This window comes from Haliotis cracherodii, unplaced genomic scaffold (genome assembly GCF_022045235.1).
Source record: "Haliotis cracherodii isolate W230 unplaced genomic scaffold, xgHalCrac1.p SCAF_9, whole genome shotgun sequence".
In the NCBI taxonomy this organism is placed as follows: domain Eukaryota; kingdom Metazoa; phylum Mollusca; class Gastropoda; order Lepetellida; family Haliotidae; genus Haliotis; species Haliotis cracherodii.
Genome location: NW_027266343.1, coordinates 35,690,226 through 35,703,243, shown reverse-complemented (window position 1 = coordinate 35,703,243; position 13,018 = coordinate 35,690,226). Strand labels below are relative to the sequence as shown.

General features: G+C 36.7%; 1 protein-coding gene across 2 annotated transcripts in view; it reads right to left on the bottom strand.

The window, feature by feature from the left end:
• Window positions 1-1,006: 1,006 nt before the first annotated feature.
• LOC139453148 (uncharacterized protein ZK1073.1-like) overlaps window positions 1,007-13,018 on the bottom strand; it is a 68,290-nt gene continuing 56,278 nt past the window's right edge. For both annotated transcript variants that reach the window (XM_071234775.1, XM_071234776.1), the window contains 6 exons: window positions 11,919-11,996; window positions 6,283-6,398; window positions 4,567-4,602; window positions 3,691-3,835; window positions 3,002-3,053; window positions 1,007-2,426 (listed from right to left, as the gene is read on the bottom strand). In XM_071234775.1, the coding sequence (XP_071090876.1) occupies window positions 2,215-2,426; window positions 3,002-3,053; window positions 3,691-3,835; window positions 4,567-4,602; window positions 6,283-6,398; window positions 11,919-11,996 (639 nt within the window). In that variant the 3' untranslated portion in view covers window positions 1,007-2,214. The remainder of the gene's footprint in view (window positions 2,427-3,001; window positions 3,054-3,690; window positions 3,836-4,566; window positions 4,603-6,282; window positions 6,399-11,918; window positions 11,997-13,018) is intronic.

The window sequence follows — 13,018 nt, the reverse complement described above, 5'->3', positions numbered from 1 at the left end:
CTGTCAACACAATATACATGTATTCATATCAGTTTGTTTCAAAATTAATTTTCTCATCCTTATTTTACTTTAAAATAATCAAACCTTTCATCTTGGACACAGTGTATGCCCTGTTTGACACAGTGTCAAAGAATTGTATACATTTCTACTTGAGATTGAATGACAAATGATATTGTGGATAGATCTGTAACAAGCAAGCCCAGTTACTTATTGCCTACAAAGATAAGGAAACAATATATCTTCTACAAACATTCAAGTATGATCTATAGGCTACAGGTGTGCAAGAGTCCAATCTTAACAGAAAATTGCTTAAAGACAACATTTTGTCAGCTGAGATTGTCAGGACTTGCTGGACGTTCTGGCAGGAACAGAAGCCTCATTCAAGGAACGTCAAGTCTACGATGTTGAATATGGTGTGCTGCCTTTGTTCAGTAGTGTATTCAACACTAACATTATGTAGGGTGCAAGATGGCTGACACAAAAAGGAACACTAGTAAGTCTGTCGCATATGCCTGTGTTTAGTATTTCCACTGTTTAGATAGTCAATTTTCATTCAGAATGTCATGTTTCTGCAATAGGTGCTTGTAACTGGCTAGAATGTTTGTATGAAATAATTCAAGCAAAATATTCTGAAGGTGACTAACCGATGTTACTTTCATTTAATGACACAGAGTATTTTTTCAAGTAACACAAATATTATTGCAATGAAAACACTGATGCTCACAAGAAAAGAAAAGAAAAGAGTAAAGAAGTCTTTCATTCAGCTAACATCATGAAGAATCATTTGACATATTCACAACACATTTAGCAGAGGGATTTTCGGCAATGTTCAAAGAACATTATGATAGACAAACAGCTGCATTATCAAGATGCTAAACTTTTGCTGAGATATCCTTAACTTACTACATTCAACCTGAAGGTCACTTGTAGAATGCTTTTATGATAATGATCATCTTCAGTAACATGAAATCATGCAGTGTGTCGGGTCAAGCTGTCGGTATGAAAGCAACCGTCAGTTGGACAGCAGGCTGAAGATGTCCCTGGATGTCCCACTATACACACACAGGAAATACAGGCCCTGATATAGATGAACACCTTCGCTGTCTTGAGTACTCACAACATAAGAAACACACATCACTGTGCTTCAAGCAAATGTCATTTGATCACAAGCACTACATAATATCTGCTGCAGGATGTGCGGAAATGCATTCAAGAGCTCAAAGATGCTACATATCAGCTGAGTATTTGTATTCAATTCGCTCTACCAATGTAATACTTCCATAAGCAAACACCATCGCCCGACATAAATACTTGAATGAACCTCGCCAAAACAAAATGAAAACAAATGTATGCTCCACAAGGGAGATAACTCTCTTCAAGACAAATGTAATCTCCACAAGGGAGAGAACTCTCTTGAAACCAACATTGCTGGTAAAAATAGCAACTTTGAACAATTTTGAAGCTTGAAACTACAATGGCAACCCTTAATATGAAACACAACTTTGCATATTAATTTGATTTGATGGATAGCACCATTGTTGCTTCCTGAAGTGGCACTATTCAAGTAGTCATACACAAATGTGCGCACATATTGACATTTGCTTGCAGCATATTGCAGTGTTGATGGTAAAGATTATCCCACACTTGTCTTGCAGCCAGGTCAAGCCAACAGAAGAAAAGTCCAACAAGTCCATTACATCCACCAAGCACCAACCTAACTCCTGTATTTCATCAACCATTAAGATATGTAACCAGGAAATATGAAACAAACATCAGAAATACTGAACACAGATAATACGACTGATTGCTTTTGTCATACATGCACATGTGTGCATCTGGTTATCAACACCTGGGAACATGCTACTCAGTGCTGCAGCTACCGTTGAGGCAGCAACACCTGCAATTCTAGAAAAGCATGATAAAAGACTTCTTCAATACATACAAGCCCAAACCAATACAACAATCAAGTCGTTCAAGTGCATAGCATGGTTGTAATGGGCATTTGTCTGTCTGTCAATACCATTGGCCGTAATCTACTTTGACTGACGGACTTCCACAGCTGCTGGCTGCAGAAAATGATAACACTGTATGCCCTGCAAGGACAAGGACAAACAAGACCGGACCTACAAGCCTCAATCTCTCTGACAAATATACATATGGAGAACTCCCCCTTCCCACCTTCCCCGTCCTCAATCTTCTTCTCTGGGTCCCTGTTTAACTCTTGGTGGGGCTGGAGGATAACACACTGCCTGTGGGTGGACTGGAGCTCATCTTAGGGGGTGATACACCAAACTTGGGGGGGCTCATGGAGTAGATGCCCCTGGGCTGGTCAGCCTCCTCCATGGACATGCTCCTGGTGCGGCAGGGTGGAGTGCCGCCCTCGAAGGAGGAGGACCTCTGTCCCCGCATCATCGGTACCCCACCAGCTGAAAACACAGAGAAATCATAGCAATACATACAGACAACATGACATCCTATAAATGTCTGCAGCTAGACGATGCAGGTTATTCATAGGTCAGCACTTCAGGGTTAGAAACTAACAGTTTTCGTCCACTAGTCCTTATAATGATAACATATCGCAAAACCCTTAAAAAGGGCAAATTGCTATCGCTGTGAGGAGCTTGGTGCACTGCCTTTCTGCACATCTTGTGTTATGGTCATTGCGGCAATAGGGGTTTGCATGCTTGTTTATGTAGGGAGGCCCTTTTGCAGGTTGATTGTACACCACTGTTTATTTGGTTACATACTAGTTTGAACAAGCAAAAAAAAATAAAAACACTGCCTGCCCACATATTTTCAGAAGTCATTGCCTGAAACCAATTCTTTTATTTTTTTTAATCCTAATAATGGTCTACATATCATGTTTTTTGGTGGACACCCCCAACCCACTGAAGGTACAAATAGCCCAAGGGGACCCGCCCAACCCCCCCAACCCCATTTTAAAAAATCCTAGAACCACCCCTGCATGAATAATGGTAAAACTATTGACACAACTACATACCAACTCCTAATCCTTGCAGGAAGTACAAGAAGCTTTCAGCAAATCTCGCAGGCTGGAATAAAGGAGAAAATGCAATAAGAATTAACAATAAACCTGCATGTCTTGACAGCATAAAGACAAAAATAATTGTGAATGTGAATTAAGTAAACGTAGGACATGTGAAGGGCCCTGAAACAGAAGCCAGACTTCGGCCAGATGTCAATCTTGTCAAGCTTAATTCCAGTTGTTCACAGATCTGTGGTTGTCGATTGACTCAAACTGTACAATGTGTGTACATCAATCTAACCTTACAACAGGCAATGTCTCAGTTCCTCACTAATTGCAGCCTCTGCATTGACCTAGAATGGAAATAGCCAGCAGACCAAAGACCACACAAGTCCTTTATTGCAACAGGTGGGATGGAAACGTGTAACAGGACTATCTACTCTCCTGTTTAAAAAGGCTCTAAACACAAAAGAATGAGTAGAGTGAATGAAAAACGGCTATTGTGTGGGACTGTAAGCCACACTCATAACACAGCAGCCTAAAATGAAAATTAGAGCCTAGTGTGAGTAAACCAGTGATTGAAAGTATGAGCATTAGTCATTACCATCAAAGGTACCATGAAATAGCATACTAACATGCATGTGGTACTGAGGATCTACTCTGCTCTAGAGGAATGAAATCCTAATGCAGTGAATCCTCCTTACCCTTTCCTCCAGAACATTGGCCACTCCATCCACCTCCATCATCTCAGTGTTCTTCTTGGAGATCTGATCATTCATCTTCTCGAACAGCAGGCGCACTGGTTGGTTAGCCGATGCCTTCGACCCCGTCACCATCAGGATAGAGCACCTGGTGACAAGATGTAAAACATGGTTGATCATGAATGTGTGAGTGAGTGAGTGAGTGAATGTAGTTGATGTTGCAGTTACCAATGTTGCTGAAGATGCCCTGATTGGAAAGTTTATTATCACCACATTGACTCGACTCAAACATATGTAAGTGAGTGAGTGAGTGAGTGAGTGAATGTAGTTGATGTTGCAGTTACCAATGTTGCTGAAGGTGCCCTGATTGGAAAGTTTATTATCACCACATTGACTCGACTCAAACATATCAATATTTAAATTAATATGAAAATCACCTTTGTAGACCTGTCAATCAATTTAATGCTCAATAATGACTAGGTGGACCCAGTAAATGCTTAAAATTGAGTTATCTGCATTCTCATTGTCTTCTATGGTAATCTTAATAAACATAAACAATCCTGTTGCATTTCTACAATCGATATTCATAAATATGTATCGAACCAGCATAAACATTAAAAATTTACCAAACCATCAACTACATATTGCAAACTTCATCACTGTGGCCTACATATATTAGAGGTTGAATGCATGAGCACCAGAAATGAGAGACACCAGAAATGGGCTTCACACAGGGCACCTATGTGGGGAATTGAACCTGGGCAAACACTTTATCCTCTGGGCTACCCCACCACCCTGTTATCATGAACCACCACCCTGTTATCATGTGTTACAACCAATCTTGACTTGAATGAGTTCCTGGTTCTAGCATACACTTACTTGATTTTTCCAATGTTGTCAGCAATGTTGGAACGTCTGAAATCATAAAATGCCATACATTGAATTGGATAAACACAGCTAAAAGTTCACATAATTTTGAAGGCTTAAATTTGACACATCCGTAAATTATTGAATGAACAAATATATACCTCAGAAAGGTATCATTATGAACAGAATCCAGCTACATCTAAAACCAGATCAAAATTCAGCAAGCTCTTTTACTGAAATGCCTGTTGCAGGCTGTCATCGTTAATGAAAGCTTCTTGTGCCCATTGCTTTCAGTGAAGATTTCAAACTGAACCCCATAACAATCTGAAGATGCTCAAAACAATGTCACATGTTGAAATGGCTAAAATCGTTGAAGTTAAAAAAAATAAAATAGTCATCATAAAGTTTGCCGCACGTTTCATTTTTATTTCCATTTTAAACAAAACAAAATAAATCTAATATTCCTAGTCTGTATAAAATACTGTATTACAGTATTTTACTCATCAAGGAATACATTTATGTAGGGAGGCCCTTTTCCAGGAAGATTGTACACAACTGTTTATTGTGCTCCTTCCTTAGTAAATTATTATGTTAATGAATTGCTTTGATATTTAATTTTGAGGTTTAATCATACAAATGTAAACAGTCATTTTTTTCTGCTTGTTTTGCGCTTCTTCTTCGTCTCATGCTGCTAAATTAGTATGATCAAACCGAAACTGCCGATAGGTATTCTGTATTCTGTAGGTGAACCACAAGTCCAAACAACAAATGTGAATTAGTGAATAAAAAGAAAGGCATGCTTCTTTGCAAATGAAAACAATATATTGACTTACAATAGTCAATAAGAACAACCATGACTATTTTTATTATTTGAAATAATGGCAATTTAAATATATTTCTATATTCTTTGGCAACAAAGGTTTGTTTCACTGGGGTCGATAGCAGTAATCTGATTGTGGTTTGTGTTGAAAAAATCTGCCAATCATTTACACTCGACATTGACATGCTCTTATAGATGTTACTTGCCAATGGTTTTGGTTTGCTCACAAACATCCACACAGCTGTTGAAAAAATGGAATTAAAAAGACACAAATCCTAGCATATCAATTACGCAACAAAAATTAAAAATACACTATTGAAATAAAATTTAAGTGCATATTACAACTATTTAATAAAACGGTTGCGTATACTACAACTGTTAGATAAAATGATTGTGTATCAGCCGATCGCAAAATTCATTAACCAACATTTACATTAGGAAAAGCTTCTGCGACAAACATACTGAGAAATGCTAATTTAAAAACACAACATGCCTAGTCAGTGTACATGTTGTATCTTAATTAGTTGCTGTTTGGTAATTAATTTGCACCCCCAAAAAAACAAGTCAGCATAAGTAAAAACATATACATCAATTTTAATAAATCCAACTTTAAATATATTTTGGGATCTTAAATATTTTTAGTAGTTCTTAAGACATTTTTTCAGCAAGTTTAATTAGAGCATTTTAAATAATTAATTCATATTGATAGCAACTATTAGCAACAGTAAGTGATTTGGGGTTTTAACATTTTACATATTTCTGGTGGGCAGAATGAAAAAAAAAGACACTGGTTTTCATAAAAATCATTTTTTTTACACATTTCATTTTTTGGAAGTGAACAGATTTGTAATTCCAAGTTTTAAAAAAGGTCTGTCCTAATCACAAGGTTGTTTAAGGAGAGTTCTTACTTCATGAAAGCCTGGACGAATCTCTTGAGGTTCTTGGCATTGATCTTTGATCGTAGAGATTGCTGGAATGACTCAATCACTTTCTCGAGCTGCTCCTTATTTTCAGCTTTCTCAAACTGTAACACATAGTAAAACAATCCTAAAAATAATGACCACATTCAATATACTTGAAACAAATTCTGAAACACCTATCAACTGTTATCTTAAAAATGTGTCTGTGAATTTGTACTGCCTACATGGCCTATTTATGGCTTCTTGTTGAAACTTTCCAAAACTGCCATTTCAGAGCTTATTGTACGAATCACATATGGTGCTTATGTTATAGATAATTTAAATATGATCTTCCTTACCCATTTTGACTAATCAGAAATTGAGCCATGACACTAAACAAAAAATCCTCAGGAGTTTGGAAATGTGTGTTCCATGCAAAAGTTTAATATTCAAGTGTGGGTCAAACGAAAGTCCACTTAGTTGAAAATTTCATACAAACATGCTGGTTGATTTGCAAGAAAGGACCCTTCTGTTGGAGGATCTAAACCATGCTTGGCACAAGTGCTGGTTCTGACTTCACTGTATCTTGTGGACAACACAATTTATGAACACTCTCAAACATAATATCAAGCTTGTGCAAACTGACGCCCTCTTTAAAAAATCAACATAAATGTCATGTAACACATATTCACACATGTATATAAAAGTGAAAGATTTTTTTGTACACATTTTTTAATTTCATTTGTATATTATGTGCGCTATTTCTAACAAAGCTGTTGAACATACAGCATCTATGATTATTGTGTTACTATAGGATAAAACAATCATACGTGGAGAAAAAATACATAACAATGAGCACATCTACAGTAGGAAAGAATCACTTCTCTATTTCAAACCCTGTGTACTGTGAATATATTGTACAAATAACTGTTGTGTAGTGAGAAGTGAAATCAGTCAAAATGTACAAGTTTCAATATTTGCTGAATGTAAAATTTAATTTTCCTCTTTGGTACAAGTCAACAATTATTTTGTAATTTTCCACATTGAAATCCTGAAAAAAACAATGATTTGTCAGACAGAAATCCTACTTTATTTCAACATCTATCTAATATTTGAAATCCTGTGACAGCACTACAAGAAGTCACTAATTATTTCTACAAGTTATGTAACTCGCTGTTGCACTATGTAATAATAACCAGCTAAAACTGTATCTATGATAATGACAGCTGACAGCTGTCTGGATCCAACAGGATCAGGTCAAGGCCTACTGTACAATATAGAATTATGAAGAAAATGTGCAATATTCTACCCAGGTGATCAATTACATGCAAATATGGAATCAATATCACACATCTGTTGACAAGATTCAGAACAGGATCTACACATTGATGATACTCATGTCTGGTTGTGTAGGAAGACATACAACCAGATACTTATATTTATCAGCCGTACTATTATGGTAATCCAGATGTACAGACATGTATCTCAATCTCAAGGTAATACATATTTGCTACTGTTCCTCTCATGGTTGCAGGTTAGCCTCACCCCAGAATATTGATTAGGCAGCCACACGTTATTAAATGTTAGGCTAACTTCAGGTTAATGTTAGGTCAGGTTAACATTAGGTAAGCATAACTCTAATAATGTTAGTGTCAATTGATAATAATTGACATTATTTACCATCAGCTTCATGCAGTTAGCTAGTTTCTGAATACAGCATGATATATCAACCAGAATATTTTAATACTTGTAGCACTAACTCCCCAAAGCCATTGTTAAGGCTGATCAATAATGATCATCTCATGTGGGCCTCTGCCCTTGTAAATCTTGGGTAAATATAAACTAGTAGAAAAATAAGGCAAAGTGTCCATGTAAGTTCTCTGTCTACTCATTTTCATTGACTTATCTTCATAGCTACATTTTTATACATCTATTGTTTCACTGTTAGGTTGCTGTAGAATAAATTATCAAAATTTCACATTGAAACCATATCATATAATAAAGAGCTGAAATAACTTTGGAAAAGACTCTTACAAAGCATTTTTGGAACAGCAAACAAATGGCGATTATTTGTACGGCTGTTGATGAGAAGACAGAGTTACTTGGACACCTTTCTGACATAAACTGAGTGAGAGTAAGTAAAAGTGGGTTTCTTCAAAGCTAGATGTTACCTCATCAGTCGACTAAAGCCATGAAAGAAAACATGAAAAGACAGTGAAAGTTGATGTCAACTTTTGCATGGTGCAAGTGCTCTTTAACGGAATACTCTTGTGAAAGACCCCATCTTCTGTAGAAACAATATCAGTGACCAAAAATAGCAATACACCTTTGCATATTAGAATAGAACATGATAGATTTCATTCTTTACATAATGATCGTATTAGAACATTAACATGAAAATGAATATTATTTATTCAAATGTATTAACTGTTTTAAAGAATGTAATAGACAACAGAGATGCAGAGAAGTATGACGTGACTGTGATGACGCCTCTTAGTTGTGTGACAGTGAAACGTGAATGTGTACTGAGGACACATGTACAGACTACAGACAATTGGGGACCAACTCTGTGGTCTAGTGGATGGAGTGTCAGGTCAGTGGTTCAGTCCCAAGCTGCATCATACCAAAAGATGCTAAAAGTTGGTACTTGTTGTTACCCTGCCTGGTGCTCAGCATTGAGGGGATAACACAAGGACTGGTCGGCTTCGAGTCAGTATATTGTGTCTGTGTTGGGCATCCATGTTAAAACTGTGGCATGGTATCCCAGTGGGCTAGCACTGTATAACTGGCATTAGTCCGGACTAGTATGCACATACATGCATGCAACCACTGCAATTATCTTGAATGCAACGCTAAACCCCACCCCACCCCACCCTACCCCTTCCTACCCCACCTAGGACAATGTTAAATATTTCATCTTCATTGGCCCTTATTCAAGCTATTGGGCTTTCCATTATCCATATTTGGAGACCCAAGCATTAGTTCATTACTGTCAACAACAGTCATCATACACTATCAATCAGAATAATGCACATGAAGGACACACAGTAACACAATGGCATAAATAATACAATATAAGAAGTCAAAGCAAAGAACAGACATGAACAATACATACTGAATGACAATTTCTCCCACTGTTATCATTATAATACATACAGAAAAGGACATTATCATCATTAAAAAGCCATTTAAATTCCATGTACGGGTATGTAATTTTACACTTCCAAATCATAGATCTTCTTGCCATGTCATTATCTTAACATGCATATATTCAATCAATCAAATTAATAAAATGTATGTTTTCAATTCACATTTACAGCTTAGAAAGCCCTGATATCGTTTACAGTGGAGAAATGTCAGTCAGTCAACAAAAATGAAAATAGAAATGACACACAACAAAATAAATATTTAAGCAAATCAACTGTAAATACATTATGAATAACCACATAACATCAATGCGATGAGTCATGACCAAAACATGCCCAACTTTCCAAAAGCATTTTAGAATGCAAAATGTCATATTGTTTTATACAAAGAAATTATTTAGAAGGGTTGATCTAATAAGCAACAATCCATGCATTGTTATAAGGCTAAGCTTTGTTCTCCATTCGAAATGCAAACAACAATTCATACTGTTTTGTAAAAGAGGTTTCTGTAATCACTTTATACTAATTTTCTCCTAATTCTTCCTGCTGACAGTAGCTGTGTTAGCTGTGCATGCACGAGGGCAGCTTTAGATATTCATTTCTTTTACTAAGTTTTAGAACAGTACAGAGGACCTTATTTCACTAGTCCTCAGAGTTTGTTGCTAGCCCTGCTTAATGAAGAAAAAAATGTTCACACAGTTTACATTTTCTGTCAGTTTTGTTGAGTTCCAAATTGCAGCAAACTTAAAGCATTGAGAACTGGTTCAGAATTACAGCCCTCAAATGCCACTAGTCAATGAGGACTACCATCAATGGATTTTTACGTGTCCTCAGCACAATTTAGTAGTCTCGGGCTAGTTGATTAACGAGAATTTCAAAGGCAGTGAGTGAGTGATGATGGTTTTATGCAGTTTCTTTGGGTCTTTGAAGTGTTAATTGACCAGTAGCCTACATCACCACTCTTATAAGGACCCGATGAACTTGGTCATGTGAAAGATGCAGCTTCTGGGATACAATTGGGCAAGATGACTTTCACCTGCCTGTAGTGGGTCTGGGCAAAGCAGAGAGGATGACAGGACACATGTACTTGGTTCTGTTTAAATGTTTACTACTACCACTGGGATAGGTGCAGAGTTGCCTCCATTAGATATGCTGGAATCCTATGATTATGGGTTCAAATCCCTGATCAATTATGCCTTGCCACAAAATAGTTATGATCACGGGTTTCATCAAAGCGGTAAACGTCAAAGATCTGCATCACTACAGACTTTTCTACCACATTATCTGACACGCTGTGATATAACAGAAATACTTCTCGGTGGCATTAATCCTAACACACTCATTCACTCCAGACTGTAACACTTTGAAAACCACTTGAATGAAGGCAAACAAATGAGAATGAACACAAATGAAACATAACGATGCACCTTAATGTTACATGTATATTCCTGAAACACAATACAAATACACACAATATATACATTAAAAGAACTGAAAACACTCAGAGCAAAATAACATCCATCCCATCACACCCACACATCCATGGATGAACACCATATTGGCAACACACCTGTGATATGCTTATGACAACTTGACACATGTGATGCTATCAAGGTGTGCCCTAATCCCGAAGAGAATTTTTACACACCTAATATTCTAAAAGTATAAAATATCTCTGAAAAAATGGTAACCATGGTAACTGCTTCAGAAAACATGTCATTTGACCTACTGGGGAAATTTCTGAAGCTTCTTATAACACCTGCCAAGCATAATTGTAATAAAATACAACTAATGAATCACTAACAAGGAAAATATTACAATTGTAAGGTGCAATCTCCTCTTATGCTAAGGTTTCATTTAGGTTAATGGATAATTATTTTTTTTATTTCTTTTTCCAAATGCCTTTATAATCTGGCAGTGAGAAAACTAAACATTAAACCATGACAATCTTTTGAAAATAGATGTACTTAATTCACACATCACTGAAAAAATCGATCTTACCAATTCAATCTCAAATAAGGTTCCGAACCGTGAAGGTCTGGGTTAAAATAGGTCTTCAGCAACCTATGCTTGTCATAAGAGCAACAATGCTAGTCATAAGAGAACACTAACGGGATCGATGGCCAGACTCGCTGACTTGATTGAAGCATGTCATTGTATCCCAACTGCATAGATTGATCCTCATTATATCAATCACCGGATTGTCTGGTCCAGACTTGATTATTTACAGACTGCCATCATATAACAAGAATATAGCGTGTCATTAAACAACAACCAACCAAACAAACAAACAAACATAAAGATAGGTTTCTTTGAAGTATCTCCAGATTCTTCATCTTGAATGGAAGTTTCTAAAAGTTGCTTCTACCACTGTCTCATGCCTGCTCATCCCACCCCTAATGCCCATCCCTCGAACACCTTCCACACACAACATGATGCACAAGTCAATACACAAGAATGTTGAAGGTAAGTAGTATTAGCAACATGCCAGTTACTCACTGAGCCAAATCTGTGGAACACCAGGTAAGCTTCCGCTGATGGGTTCATTCCAATCTGGTCAAGTTTCCACGTCCTAACCTGTGGACACATAAACACAAGATTTGCATTAAAAAAAAAAAGAGGTGGATGAAATAACATGGTTTGTATACTCCCCAGGGAGTTGAGAATGATAACTCAAATGTAAACGGATCCTCTGGTCAGGAAACAAATAAAACCTCATTTGAGCAGATACTAGTACCTGGACACCTGAGGTATATAAATTAATAATAGTAATAATAATAATGATGATGACGATGATGATGATGATGACGACGACGACGACAACAATAACAACAACAATAATAATTAAAATGCTTTCATTCCAATTGCACAACAAAAAAATAAAGTTACTCATGTTAACTGTGGACAATAGTAGCACACAAAAAAAACAGAACAAAATTGTAAAACAAGTCTTGTATGGAGAATGCAAATTCTCATCAACACAATCTGATCAGTGTCAAACTTAAAATTAAGATACTAAACCCAAGAGCTAATCTTACTTGGACATCATTCAAGGTTCTTTTTCTTAATCATTTCGTGTTTACTTGACCTTGTTAACTTGTGGCTCATAAATTACAATACTCAATTATTTTATCAAATTATTGTTTGGCCTTACTTATCAACAACATACATTATGCCTAATTCTCTTTGCTAGCGGATTTTATTGTGGATTCTATCAAATAATTAAAAACAAAAATTCCAATTACAATCTGTTATCTTTTAATTTGCCAGACCTCCACTTCTGTGGGCATAATGGTCCACAGTTGTCAGAATCTCAGGGACAGTATAGAGTTACCTCCCTTACATAACTAACCGAATAATGCAGTCTCCTATTTGGAATCCTAAGAGCTCCTATTGAGTTAGCTAGATAGCCCTGAGGTTGACATTTGTGAACGATGAATGGTTCCATTGAGAAGTGCTTCAAGTAGCATAGAGATGTGTCCGTGATGTCAATTGACATCATTGATGATAAATCTTCATGCAAACACCACTGTTTAACACAGGGACACATTTCAATCGAAATAAATTCTATCCAATCTTTCTTTTTATCCGATGAAAGC